This window comes from Dermacentor albipictus, chromosome 8, assembly GCF_038994185.2.
Source record: "Dermacentor albipictus isolate Rhodes 1998 colony chromosome 8, USDA_Dalb.pri_finalv2, whole genome shotgun sequence".
Classification (NCBI taxonomy): Eukaryota; Metazoa; Arthropoda; class Arachnida; order Ixodida; family Ixodidae; genus Dermacentor; species Dermacentor albipictus.
The window spans coordinates 131379469-131394552 of NC_091828.1; the positions used below are offsets into that span (position 1 = coordinate 131379469).

The 15084-nt window shown below is 48.2% G+C and overlaps 1 protein-coding gene across 2 annotated transcripts in view; it reads right to left on the bottom strand.

The window, feature by feature from the left end:
* LOC135898258 (pentatricopeptide repeat-containing protein 1, mitochondrial) overlaps window positions 1–1496 on the bottom strand; it is a 75368-nt gene extending 73872 nt beyond the window's left edge. The window contains exon 1 of one of the 2 annotated variants that reach the window (XM_065427104.2): window positions 533–1496. In XM_065427104.2, coding sequence (XP_065283176.2) covers window positions 533–973 — 441 coding nt within the window. In that variant the 5' untranslated portion in view covers window positions 974–1496. The remainder of the gene's footprint in view (window positions 1–532) is intronic. The other variant, XM_070524470.1, reaches the window with a different exon arrangement.
* Between the last annotated feature and the right edge of the window lie 13588 nt (window positions 1497–15084).

The following is a 15084-nucleotide window of genomic DNA, read 5'->3' on the forward strand; positions in this document are numbered from 1 at the left end:
TGAGCAACTATGGTAGTAGAAGAGTGATTGGGTATGCGTGATTCGGAATTTGTTTCGAAATTCTTTTTGCCGAAGCGACGTCCAGCGCCCATTTTACTGCGACACGGGGCCCTTAACGCTAACACGTCACAAATTAAGCAACTGGCTTTGTTCTTGGCTGCAATTTTGTCTAACCTGGTGCAGTCGACAACAGCGTGCGACCACAGCATCGGTGCACGGACGATGCCCACGACGCACGCACAGAGGCTTGTGAAAGGGATGTCATTGTATCTGAGGACTGTGTATGTACTACAGCAGCATCAAATTTCATGACTTCGGTCACACACAATATGACATGCGACCAGATTCATTTGCCAGATGAGAGATCGTTAAAAAGCCAGCTTCGTGTACAGGAATTTACATTATGCTCCGCAACATAATTTGTCATTCCTACTACTTGAAACAGAAAGCCTGGTAACATCTGTTGTCGCTACATCTTAGCTCTTCACTCTCTGCTGACGCCAATCCACCGTCCACAATTTAAATGAACTACCTTTCTATCGAGCACCAGCTTTTTGATGTCGTTCTCGTACACCTCGTCTGACACGCGCTTGAGCTTCGTGTACTCTGCGGGATCGTCGTCGTCATCGTCGGGCAAAAGTTCGGCTCCATGTCGAGAAGCTGCATCACCCGAAAGTGTACCGAACGTGTCCGGGTCTTGACCTTCGAAGATCGGAAACTCCCGGCTAGTGTTTTGAGTCAGAGTTGCCGCGCGGGCTCTTCGCTTTTCCGCACCGGACTTTGGGGGCGCCGCATTCTCCTGGCCACTAACGTCAGCGGTCGGAGAGCGATGAGTTTCGCGGACCGCCTCTGTAGCCGTCGCTACGAAAAATCGTCGGGGCGCGGAGTATGGTGCTAGGTTCGGCTCGAAAGTAAACCAGCTTCTCCTGACAAGAGCAGAGCACATGCGAGCACATGGTCGTGATGCGAACATTTTCGCTATGTCGACAGCTAATTACTCACGACCCTGCAATCCAGTCAGCTGTCGCGCATATGTATAATGTCTCCTATTAATGTTTCACTATGTCCTCTCACTTTCAAGACCAAATTGCGACGTAAACAACTATTCCAGATCAAGGAAACTACACTCGTGAGCGCAGACATGGGTGCACGGTGCGATAGCGATTGGCGTGGCCTCAGAGGGCGAAAAAATGGACCGAGCGGCGCTGCTAAAAATACAGGTATACTGCGACACGGGGCCCTTGACGCTATCACGTCAAAAATTAAGTAACAGGCTTTGTTCATGGCTGCAATTTTGTCTAAAACCTGGTGCAGTCGACAACAGCGCCCCATAGAATAAGCGCGCGACCACAGCATCGGTACAGGTGCAGGGCATGGTGCAGGGCGTGCGAGTCAGGGAAGCAGCATAGAGAAAGCAGTCCAAAAAGTGGAAGGGACTCGGAAGCGGAAGAAACTGGAAGCGGGTAGCACTGCAGGTGAAAGTCGACGATTTGGTCAAGGTGGAGGCGGCCCCCGTGGCCGAGCTTGGGGAAGAGAGGGAAAGGAGCGCCGAGCTGGAAAGGCGGCTCGATGCGCTTGAGGCGCGGGCAGCGGAGAATGGTCAGGACATCAAGCCGGTGGCAAAAGCTCAGAAAGTAGGGTAGACCCTACAGGCGAAGTGGGAGGCAGAGCAAGCGGTTGTCGGCTCGCCGCCGGTGAATCGGCGTAGTTATAGCGAAGCAGCGCAACACGCCCCGAGCGCTGCAGCCACAGGGGCGCCAGCGGGCGCGAGGAGGGGCAGCGGACACATGCTGGCGGCGAACGGTTCGCACGCAGAAGGGTCCTGGTGATAGGGGACTCCAACTTGGGGAGGGCTGAAGAAGGCGTGATGGCGAGAGTGAAGGCAGACGGGCGAGTGCAGGTGGAGGCGCAAGCGGGGAAGGGCGGCTGAAGCGATGACCAAGGCGCGGGAAGTGGTAGGGGACAGCACGGAGGGCGACAGCTTGGCTCAATGACGTGCTTAAGGGGAGAAGCCAGGACCTTGAGAGGCACATTGAGACTGGGCTCTTTAAGCTTAGAGGCCTCTGGGAGGGTGCATATGACCATATGCACTATCCCAGAGGTCCAGGGCCAGACTGACCAGATAGAAAGGAGGGTGGTTGAGTCCAATCGGGTCATTAGGAGTCTGAGCCGACGACTCGGGCACAGCGTGATGGAGGTCAACAGGGACGTGTAGGGTGCCGGCTCCCAGCCTTTTGTACAGGATGGCATTCACTACAGTGGTGCCATTGGCGAGAGGATAGGGGGCAGGATGGGTTGCCAGGCAACAGGTTTTTTAGGGGGGCCCAGAGCCCTGAAGGAACCAGTGTAGGCGTGGACGATTTGAGACAGGAGCTACAAACAAGCAAGCATCGGTACTGTAGGAGAGGCAACAGAAGTAAGCACCAGAGCCAAATTAAGTCAGACATAAGGTTTCTTAACATGCAAAGTGGCAGAAATAGGCTAAAATGGGAGGAAATCGAAGAGCAACTAAGGCAGGAGAACTTAATGGTTTATGGGTTTGTAGAGACACATCTTAGGGACATAGAACAACCGCTCTATAACCCTGATTATGCATGCGAGTACTGCAACAAAGTACAGGGTAGCAGAAAGGGCGGGGGAATCGGAGCACTCATTCATAAAAATACAAATTGGCAAAGGGTCAAATAGGAATGCAAGGAGTATTTATGGCTAAAAGGAAAAGTAGGAGGGGAGGAAATACTTCTAGGCTTTGTATACCTTTGGACAGGATCAAATGCTAAAGAGGAAAGCAAAAAAATGTTAAACTGTATAGCAGCGGACATCAATGAGCTAGGAAAAGGATGTGAGATAATTGTTTTAGGAGACATGAATGCGCATGTTGAAGATATGGATGGGTACACAGACGTCGCAGGTAACATCATGCTGCTGGATATGTGTGAGAGGCATAACTTAGTTGTCTGCAACTCTACCGAGAAGTGTGACGGGATCATAACATGGGAGGTAGGGAGTCGACACTCGACAATAGATTATGCGTTAATGCCACATAGGATGTACAATAGATTAGGAGCCATGAATATAGATGAACAGAGCTCCAGAAGTATAGGTAGCGACCACAAACGTATCAAGTTGAGTTTTAAGAGGGAAACTAAAGCAGGAACGAGGCATGAGGAACAGCCAGATGGGATTTTTTACTCAGAAGAGCAAGTGTAAATAGCAGCCAAACAAATTGAGGAGGAAATATCAAAGGGTACTGAAACTGATTCGACTTACCCAAAGTCAACGAGTCTATTTGAGCTTGAGCTAGGTAAGGTGCGAGTCAGGAGAACAGGGCAAGGGATATGAAAACTCAAGAGCTGGTGGGATGAAGAGGTTAAGAAGGCCATAAAGAAATATCAGAAAGCCTTTAGGGAACACAGGTATTCCTAAAGTAAGGGAGAACCTGAAGCACAGGTAGAGAGATTATGGGAAAACTACAGGGAAACTATGGAAAAATGGAGAAGGGAAGCATCCTATTTGATCAACGAGAAAATTAAGACAAAAGGGTCCCAATGGCTGCCAGAAGTAAGCAATAAAAAAGATAAACAGGTAGTTGGGAATTTCTGCCAACATCTGAACTCCTTGGATAATAGGAGAAGCCTAGAGCAGAGGTATATAGTAACAGCTCAATGTACTCGGTTAGAAGGAGAGGAGGCAATGGAGCATATAGGAACCATGATGAGGGAAAAATTTACAGAACAGAGAACTGTTACATGCAGTATATGTCGGAGAGGGATAGCCCAGTCAATCCACTGCTTTCGCTTGGACAAAGAGAGCGGGAAAGGGCCGAGAAGAGGGTACCAAGTAGCACATCGGCAGGCCCGGATGGTATTCCAATTATGTTAATAAAGAAATTGGGCCCGAAATCTAAGAAAGCATTGAGCAAGGTGGTGAACAAAATGTTAATGCATGGTAAAGTACCTGATGAATAGAGGCTAAGTAGGATGAGAATGATATATAAGGGAAAGGGGGGCAAAGCTGACATAAATAACTACCGGCCTATAACAGTGATGCCTGTGGTTTACAAGGTGGTTATGCAGATTATAAAGGACAAACTGCAGGCGTGGGTAAGGAACGAAGGAGTGCTTGGAGAGCTACGAAATGGGTTCCGGAAGCACAGGAGGCTAGAATACAATCTGTTCGCACTGACACAGTACATTGAAATAGCTAAAAAGTAACACAGACCCCTATGGTTGGCTTTTTTTGGACATCAAGGGAGCATATGACTATTTCAACAGGGCTTGTGGAGTAGTCTGGAAACTTTAGGAGTGCAGGATGGAATAACCAATTTCTTAAAGGATAGCTATAAATGTAACCAGGTGATTATATAATGGTAAAAGCAGGTTTCGGAGCCTGTAATGATTCGGCGAGGGCATAGGCAGGGGTGTCAATTGTCACCTCTGTCGTTTATGCTGTACCTACAAGGATTAGAGGCCAAAATACAGCAAAGCGGACTCTGCTTCAACCTATAATTTTTCAAACAAGGAAAATTGATTGAACAGTCATTGCCAGGACTTATGTATGCAGATGATATAGTATTAATGGCTGAAAATACAGAAGATCTGCAGGGATTGATGGACATAAGTGGTACAGAAGGAGACAGATTAGGCTTGAAATTTAGCAAAGAAAAATCAGCAGTCATGATTTTTAATAATAACATTTGCGGTGAGCATAGGATACAGGAGGCCCCGCTTGAAATAGTCGATAAGTACAAGTATCTTGGGGTGTGGATAAATAGTAGAATTGAGTATCTGACAGAGTACGAAAAATATGTAACGACTAAAGGTAACAGAAGTGCAGCAATTATGAAGAGTAGGGCACTGTGGAATTACAATAAGTACGAGGTAGTACGAGGGATAGGGGGTAATGGTTCCGGGCCTGACTTTTGCCAATGCAGTTTTATGTATGAGAGCAGAGACCCGGGCACAGGTGGAAACTAGGCGACGTGGTGTGGGTAGGCTCACTCTGGGAGCACATGGCAAGACACCAAATCTTGGGGTGCAGGGGGTTGTGGGATGGTCTTCTTTTGAGGGCAGAAAGGCTAGTAGCAAGATAGCATCTGACGAGCAATTGAGAAAAATGGGGGAAATGCGGGGGGCTAGGAAGGTTTTCAGTTACTTATACACGAGGAATGTTGACACAAGGTGGAGGAAGCAAACTAGAAAATTGTCAAGCAAATACTTGTGCAGCAGTGGGGGGACAGGTAAGGAATCATCTGTCAAAAAAAAGGTTAAGGAGACAGAGAGGGGTATGTGGAAAACGGAGATGCAAACCAAATCAGCATTAGAGACATGCAGGGCGTTTAAGCAAGAACTAGCCAAAGAAAATATTTACAATAACTCTAAGGGAAGTTCATTGTTGTTTGAGGCCAGGACAGGTGTACTGCGGACTAAAACGTACCAAGGCAGATACCAAGAGATAGACTTGTAGTGTGGGGAGTGTGGAGAGAAGGAGGAAACTGCTGAACACTTGATACTTTCTAGTAAACGATTTCACCCTGCAGTTGAATGTAACGGTTAACTATTCAAAGCTTTGGTTTTAAGGACAGTGAAGGTAAAATCGACTTTGAACAGGTAGAAATAACTAAACGGAGGCTATCTCATTGGTGGATAATATCAACGCAAAAGTAAAGGCGTAAATACATAGATATGCATGCATATAGTATCATTCAAGGCTAGGCAGCACGCGCCACCGCCGCCCGATTCAAAGGGTTGAGCCTCCATCCATCCATCCATAGTACACCAATTGAAAAGGTTTCCCCGTAAGCGCATCATCTCCTGCTAGAGGTGCCGTAAGCGCAATTTTAACCTACAGACTTTCTTCAACAATAAACGAAGCGTTTTTATTACATGACAAAGAGTACAAAATTATTATTCCTAATTTTACATTGTACTCTTTATTACCAACTTTGTCGTTTTTTGCTATTATATATGCAAAATAGCGTTAGCAATGTGTTCAATGGGGCTGGTTGGTTCATCTTTAGAATAAAAACAGGAGCAGCGTAACACAGGACGAGCTAAAGCCCTTTAAGCTTCGTAAAGTAGCAACACTCTCCTTCTCCACCTTCACTCCTCCCAGTTCCTCCTCTCATGCTCCCTCCTCGATCGCAGCGCCACCTACACTGCTCGAGCGTAGCAATGGCGGCAACATGCGCTCCTTGCCACTCCGTAGACGCTTCTCGAGCAAAAATGGCGATGAAGCAAGGTGCAATAGCCAACGTGATACTATTAGGCCAATAGCGACGCGGCGTTGGCCTCGACCAGAGCGTGCGAGGAGGAGGCGGCATTCTTCAAAGCGTAGCACTACTTTACGAAGTTTAAGGGGCTTTAGGACGAGCGAGTAAAGAGCACAGGACAGAGCACTGTCCGTAGCTGTCCATCATCGACCTCCCACGTGACCTCTGGCATGGATTTAAAGTTTTGACCGGTATGTTCGCTTGCACGGCAGGTACGGAGTCTTTGGTTCGTACATCGGTTGCTTATTTTGTGCTAATACAAGTTTATTGCACTTCGATACCTCGCTTTATTTAACTTGGGGTGGAAGCCCGAAAGATAAGTTTCAGTAGTGAGCCATGTGGAATATGTCTACATCGAAATGGGAGCCGGATCCTGCTGCAACTGGGGACGGCAATACCGGTGAGTCGTTTAACATCGCTGCTTCAATCGCTATGTAATATATTCATCTCGTTAACTTACAAGCGGAGACAAGTTAACGAACTAGATGCTGCATTACACATGGGCAGTCAGGACCCTCTGTTGCTGTTTCCAAAATAGGCTTTCAATTGCGAGGCCATCAATATATGCACATTCACAAAAGAGAAAGTGATATCGGAATGCGTGTCATATTTTGCATCTCGTTGTAGCCGTAGCCGTGGGTGACTGAGTAGCCTTATCAATATATATATATTTTTTTCGAGTCCACCGGCAACTTGTTTTGTCCACAAAACCGAATACCCCTTTGATAAACTGAAGCTGAAGTACTGAATTTAATGTATTTATCAGTTGCACGCATAATAATTCACCCATATTTCGTGCCTGTTGGTTGCAAATGTTCTTGCTGTTCAGTTTGATTTACCTGAGGAAATTTATTTTTGCAATAGTGAAGCGGTGCATCACATTCATGCAGAAAAAGAATGCATCATATCTAATAGCTTCATGTCTTTCATGCATTTGCTTGTGAAACCAGCAGTGTGATCTCTCCTAGTGTATAAATGAGCACACAAATGTTCTCATTTGTGATCTTAATAATACTTATAATAAGCTGTTGACATGCATTGTAGTTAGACAGACATCAATTTTATGAAGAGTAGCAATATATATTTACCATGCTGTTTAAGCACCCTAAAACAAACAGTTCCATTGCACTACATCTGCAGGCTTGGAGTGATGCCTGACACCAGCGAAAGATGCTGAGAGTGAGTGGGGCTATACTAATCCACGTACAACTAAATTAGGAAGGCCCGCTAAGCTGAACAAAGACACTCCCTCACCAGAACAGGAATTGGCCTCCCTGGTGCAGTATTCGGCCACAACTTCCCTGATGATATCTTCAATTAACCAATGGTCCTCAGTCCAACCAATGGCCCTCAGTCCCCAGCAGCTGCGGAGCGCCTGACCAAGGCAGTGGTCAGACCTGTAACGCAGCAGAGGGTGCTAAGAATCTCTGGATCCGGACAGGCCGCCAATAGAAACTGACCATTGCAACGTTTAGCAGCCTAACCCTCTCAAGTGAGGCTACCTTAGCAGGACTCCTTGAGGAACTATCAGACATTGTTTGGGATGTTATCGGCCTTAGTGAGATTAGAAGAACTGGTGAGGCTTACACATCGCTGAATAATGGCCATGTCCTCTGCTATAGAGGTCTCCCTGATAAGAAGCAATACGGGGTAGGATTCCTAATCCATAAGAACATAGCGGGCAACATTGATGAATTCGACAGCATTAACGAGAGGGTAGCGGTAGTCGTAATCAAACTTAATAAGAGGTATAGATTAAAGGTAGTACAAGCCTACGCTCCAACATCCAGTCACGACGATGAGGAAGTAGATCAGTTTTATGAAGATGTTGAATTAGCGATGAGAAAAGTGCAAACTCAGCATACAGTAGTAATGGGTGACTTCAATGCAAAAGTGGGGAAAAGCAGGTGGGTGAACAGGCAATTGGCAGCTACGGCATCGATTCTAGAAACGCTAGAGGAGAGATGCTGGTAGGATTCGCAGCAATAAGCTGAGGAAGCAATAAGCTGAGAATAATGAACACCTTTTTCAGGAAACGTAGCAACAGAAACTGGACCTGGAAAAGCCGTACTGGTCAAACAAGGAATGAAATCGACGTCATATACTTTCTGCTGATGCCAGCATAGTGCAAGATGTAGAAGTTATAGGTAGGGTAAAGCACAGTGATCATACATAGGTTAGTGAGGTCTAGGGTTCACCTCAATTTGAACAGAGAAAGAGTAAAATCGGTCAAGAAAAAACAGGTAAATTTAGAGGCAGTAAGGGTAGAGGCAGTAAGGGTAGAGGGGTTTAGAGGCAGTAAGAAACTCCAATATCTGACAGTGACAACAGATGGGTCATAGTTGCGACGGACTATCTCACCCGATACACAGAAACCAAGGCGATTCTGAGCGGCACTGCAGCTGAAGCGGCTCGATTCTTTATTGAGAACATTGTCCTGAGACACGGTGCTCCGGCGGTTGTCATAACCGACAAAGGAACTGCATTCACAGCTGAGCTGTTGTGCATTGTGGTCACGCTTAGTGGCACAGCGCATAGTAAGACGACAGCCTATCACCCACAAACGAATGGGCTTACACCAGAACGGCAAGTTGGGCCAGTTGGTTGGGATTCATGGTAAGGCTTGTAACAGCGCACCCAAGACACGGACAACAGAAAGTATAAAACGACGATGCGGCGCCGACTCTCAACTGATATCTTATTGAAGATATGTCTAGCATATATATAGGTGCCATTTGATAACCATGACATGCACAAGATACAGAGATGCATCGAGGCAACTGTGACAAACCGACGCATAATCAAAATTGACATAGGTAATGCAGTTCCTTGTCATGAAGAGTGATAGAAGGTTCACTGAACCATGCTTTGTGCTTAATCTTTATATGCTGAGCTTCGGCGATTTCTTTTGTCAATTGGCTTACGTGTTTAAAAATGACACTAGTTTTTTTTTAATTCAGGGCGACAACCGCACAACTTGCAATGCTCCGGGAGATGAAGTGGCGCAACCCCTTGAAAAGATAACTCATGCTCCCGAAGTCGAACATTCACACATCGCTTCGTTTGTCCCACATACTCTCGACCACAAGATAATGGAATGGCATACACAACCTGCTCAGCACAAGTGATGTACCTGTTCACATGTTTGACAGTGCATTTTCCCTTCATTTGCTTTTCCTTCAGCAAATTATCAAGTAACGGGCATATGCGACCTATCTTATGTTTCGCAGAAAAATGAACATCATTGTTGTATCTTGAACCAACGTTCTTAAGCCCATGCGCTAGCTTGTGTACATACGGTACAACTGCGTTTTTTTCTTTTTTCTTCTAATTTAGTTTGAATACCTTGGTCATTTATGCTCTTGACGCCGCAAACCATACTTTCACTCACAGATGAAATGATCGCTTTGGGGTAACCAGTGTCCAGTAAACGATTTACCTGATCAGAAAAAGCAGCCTTCGTCATATGAAAACACGACTTTTTTAATGCAGTATTTAGGATAGTCTTCGCTATAGCCCGCTTCACTACTATAGAATGACCAGATTTATAGTTCAAAATGGGCTTAACCGATTTGGGACCATATTTCCAGCACACATGATTTTTACCAAAAATTATTCCCAGGTCAAGAAACTGCAGTGGATGGTCCTTAGGAACTTTGAAAGTAAAATCAAGGCCCATGCCGTGCTGCCTGAATAATGTTAAAATTTCATCAACACCTTTGGCATGAATGTCACTGGTAAAAAATATAACTTGAAATAAAAAATATTACTTGAAATCTACCTTTGTTTCAGGGAAAGGGGGTCTGTATATACAAATTCGGGGGTATCCATTGGCTCATGCGTAGCTCCTATCATTAGTGATTTCGTTATATTTTTGCTGCTGCCTCGTGACTGCAATGATTCAGACACAGGCGCTGCAGAATTCACTGAGTGCGCCGAGGAAGCACAACAGCTCGCGCACGTCAGAATAACTACACAGCGAGAACATGATGCCCGGCGATACAATCTTTGCCAGCCATTCGTCGCTTATACACCCAGGGAAAGGGTCTGGGTTTGGTATCCGGTATGACACCGAGGTCTCTCGGAGAAACTTCTACGCCAATACTTCGGACCATACAAGGTTCCGTGACGTGAACTACGAGGTTGTAGGCGACAGTTCATGCTGCTCCAAGTGCCGTCAACAGCTGACTGCGGTAGTGCACGTGGTGCGCATGAAGCCGTATCTTTCTGAATGATGTGGACACCGACAAGCAGTTTATAGAGTCTAACGACTACCATTTGATGAGCATTAAGACGATGCTCGCTCTGGAGGGAGGGTAATGCCACGTCACTATTTGTGCCAACTACACACTGGCGACGACAAAAACAGAGACCAGGCCATGCAAGAGTACGAGCACGATAAAGAAAAGACAAACACGTTATTTTGTGCTGGCTGGCATCGTGCATGTCTTTTTCAAGTACAACGCGATACTGCTACTTGCCGCAATAAAGCCCCTGTGCTTTGTGACCAGCGACAATATAGATACCTTGGTATATGGATAAACGAAGGCAATAGATATATGGAAACACAGGAAAAAACAATAACAGTAAAGGGGAAGAGAAATATGGCCATAATGAAACACGGAGAGCTATGGGGATATAATAGGTACGAGGTGCTTCGGGGTATGTGGAAAGGTGTAATGATTCCAGGACTTACATTTGGAAATGCGGTTGTTTGCTTGAAATCAGGGGTACAATCAGGACTTGATGGCAACCAAAGGTCAGTGGGACCCTACGCACTGGGCGCTCACAGAAACAAAGACAAGTGTCGGTGGTGGCGGACGATCAGGGTAATAACGTCACCTCGTGTAGCGCCCAAACCGAGGCTACGCTCACAGGGGAGACGTTGGCCATAGCACTCGCCTTCAACCACATCATCAGTCACATGGAAAGATCACCAAAACACGATCACATCATCATTACAGACTCCCAAGACGCATGTGGAGCCTATCTCAAGGGTCGTATACCTCAGGAAGCCGATCACGCCCTCACCAGCACACGTAAACTCAATATCACGCATCAGGCTGATTTGGACACCTGCTCATGCTTCACTGCCGGGCAATGACCGCGCTCATGCGGCTGCCCGAGAGCTAACCTGCCGGGCACTTGGTAGTTAGGCGAGCAACCCATATCAAGTCTCCCAGAATTCGCCCAACACATACCGTGACTTTTACAGACTAGGGCGCTTGCGATATCACCCTCCACCCGAATCCTTCTCCCGGAATGAAGCCGTATCCCCGAGACGGCTTCAAACCAACTCATATCCGACCCTCCTCCTTCGCAACAAGCTTTCCCCAATTCTACGTCCCACCACCTGCTCAGGCGGCGGTGCACCACCGACGACGTTCCACGTCACGATTGAGTGCCAAAAACTGCGAAAGGATCCCTGTTCTACAATCCCCCGCAGTGGGAGGCGATCCTCCGTCGATCCGAGCCTCACGTCTGGCTGGCCCTGATACGACGAGCACAAGTGGTAGCGACAGCCATCGGGACCCTCGACTGAGGGCCCCAACCACATACATCTTTTCACTTTATAATAAAATTTCTTCTCTCTCTCTCTCTCGTGCATAGCGTTCGCCGCCAGCGTTTCCCGGTGAAAACTGCGGTTACATAAGCTGCAGTTGCCGGGAAGCGTGAGAAGCACTCGGGGATCATTGAATGCTATCGCGTTCCACTCTTGAAAGCGAAGCTTAAGCGTCCTCCAAATTTTGTTGCGTGTGCCGGCCGCAACACGATGACAGGAACACGGAAGATAGCGACGTAGAATGAGCTCGGCATGTTCATATTCAATAAATGCTATTTTCATTTTGTGAACGCTGTCCTGGCTTTTATTGTGACAGCAGTTATATGGACACCCCAGGAGCATTACTGCCGTCGACGTCGTCGTGAGGTTCCGTATGATAGAAAGCGTGAGGGTGAGCTTGCGAACGCGGTTCAATCGCGTGCCCGAGCGAGGAACGCGGCCCGGATGTGTGCCCTCTCCTGTGGCGGGCGAGGCAAGCGGGGTCAGGCGAGGGAGGAGGGGTGTTCTTCTCCGGCGGCTGCCAGGGTGTCTCGAAGTCCTCCTCCTCACCTGCACCTCCGTACAGAGTGGAGACAACCGTGGTAGTCGTGGTGAAAGACTTTTATTGGTGAGAAGGCCAAAATTTAAGAAAATTAAAAAAAAAAATGGCTGTGGCTTAGCTAAGGTCCAGGATGTGAAGCATAGTAGCCTTTATTTTAGTTGTTGAACCACTGTTTAGCCTGGTGAACTGCTGTTGCTTGGCTATATTTGGTTCGGCTAGACGAAGAAACAACTCATGCGTTACTCTGCTTATTCCTTTATTTTCAAACCAATAAATACGCTGTGGTGATCAGTAAAATAGTGGCTCTTTGTTTGAACATCGCTTATCTCGCTGCTGTTTAGCCGCGTACTGTGCACGTCGCTTGGCAAGCCGAACTTCTCGTTATTCGGCCGTTTCCGTGGCTCTTTGTAACTTGTGCTTTGCGGTCTGACGAGCGGCCTTTTCCTTTCCCGCCATCGCGCTATACAACTGGCCTCGACGTGAGCGCGCCGCTCTTTTACACAGCTGTTATGACGCCAGTGCCCTAGCGGGAGGAACGGGAGTTAGGCCGCAGCACCGGCTGTGCGACCGCAGGCGAGCGCAAGAGTTGAGCCCGGCTTGCAGCTGTTGTGACGTCAGTGCCCTAGCGGGAGGAGCGGGAGTTAGGCCGCAGTACCATCTGTGCGACCGCAGGCGAGCGCACGAGCTGAGACCCGGCTATGTAGCTACGCGGCCGCAAGCGAGCGCACGAGTTGAGCCTCCGCTTTTGCAGCTGTTATGACGTCATATGGTAGCTACGCGGCCGCGCGCGGCGCAGCAAGGAAGAGCGTGGTTGTGCGGCTAGTATGCTTCGCATAAAAAAGCGTCGTTGAGGGCGGCCTTCACGCTGCCGGTTGTGGCTAAAGCCCCCATCCGCGCGCCGCCGCCGCTCTCTTGGCCGGCGGTGGCGCGTGGATGTAGGGGCTTTAGTTGTGGCGTCCAGGCCATGCCTTGTCGCGACGTCCTCCGCCTAGTTCACCAGCCGAATTTGGAGATCCGGCTCGGTGCTGGACAAAGCAGCCTCCCACTGCTGCGGACTGGTTAGGTGCCAAAAGGCAGGGGGCAGGTGTGCCGGGCAGGAGGGTAAGACGTGGGCATAATCGGTGCGGGAGCCGTTACACAAGCGGCAGGCCAGCGAGTGCGTCACGGGGTGGAGGAGGGAAAGACGTGCGGGAGTAAGATATATCATCATCATCATCATCATCATCATCATCATCATCAGTCTGGGTATACGCCAACTGCAGGGCAAAGGCCTCTTCCATACTTCTTCAACAACCCCGGTCATGTACTAATTGTGGCCATGCCGTCCCTGCAAACTTCTTAATTTCATCCGCCCACCTAACTTTCTGCCGCCCCCTGCTAAGCTTCCCTTCCCTTGGAATCCAGTCCGTAACCCTTAATGACCATCGGTTATCTTCCCTCCTCATTACATAAGATGTGTGGGCCTGAAAGTGGCGCCACAACTACCATAACTGTTGGTGGTGCTGGGAAAGGGATTGGTGCGGAGGGGGGAAGGTGAGACGAGAGAGGCGATAGTGCAACGTATACCGCGGTACGCGAGGAGCGCGTATCCATTCCCGGCGGGACCGGGCTTGCTCGGTCAGTCGAATCTCGAGCGATGGAACTGGCCGCCTCGTTGCCAGTATGGGCCGCGTCAGCGTGCACCCAGATGATTTCGATGGAGCGAGAGGGAACGGTATCGGAACGCAAGATTCCCATGGCCGGGTGCACCACCCGTCCAACCGCAAGACAACCGTGGTAACCATGGCGTCTATTGCGGCGTTGGCCAGGCGAATCGCGGACGCCGGAGGAACGCGTTGCTGGCGCTCGCGCGTCTTGAAACCGATCTGCGACGTGGCCAAAGTGCGCGCCTGCGCGGGCACCATCTTCAGAGCCATCTGCGATGTTTGCAGAGTGTCGTAGTGCTGCCTGTAACTTCGTATGCGCTGTGCTTTCGACGTTTCGCTCGCGTTTAAACGAGAGATGCACGAAGGTCAATTCCCTTGCTGTTGCCGCGATTCGACACTCCAGAAATTTGACAGAGTGTGTTCGCTTTCGCGTTCATCGAGCGAGATTTGTTCATGTTTACCTGTGCGCGCTTTACACCGTTCTGATTAATTTACTTAAAACACGTTGGCGGGCTAAAGTCGGATACAACTCAAGCCTGCAGTGAAGCCCCGCCCTCATAACCGCCAGCCACTGTACCACCGCGAGGCTGCAAATAGTTCGTATTTCAAACTTTTCCTGTTACCTAAATAAGGCGGTAATAAGAAAAATACAATTATAAGGGCATAATTTTGTACGTTTTCGCTCGTCTATTATAGTGGAACGGTGATAGCCGAATTTATTATTGAACTGAAATAAAACGCTTGCTTCACTGCAACTATTTATTGCCAAGTTTCACTTCAGTTGGCAGCGAAGTTTCATGAGTAAAACGGGGTCAGCAGTGAAATTAACTGTGCCGCGGACTTTTGAAGGATGAAATGCTCAGACTCCATACGCTTTGTGCATGTCTGTTGCCCACCTCATCGTTTCCGCCGATGAAAAGACTCTTGAAGAACAGCAGACGCTCCGAAGGCGACAAGTATGATGCAATTTTGAAATTGTCGCATGACGACGGTTTTGTCGGTTTCTGTGATTGGCTGGCGGAGTAACAACCTCGCGCTGTCCTTGTGCCTTGGTTGCCTACTG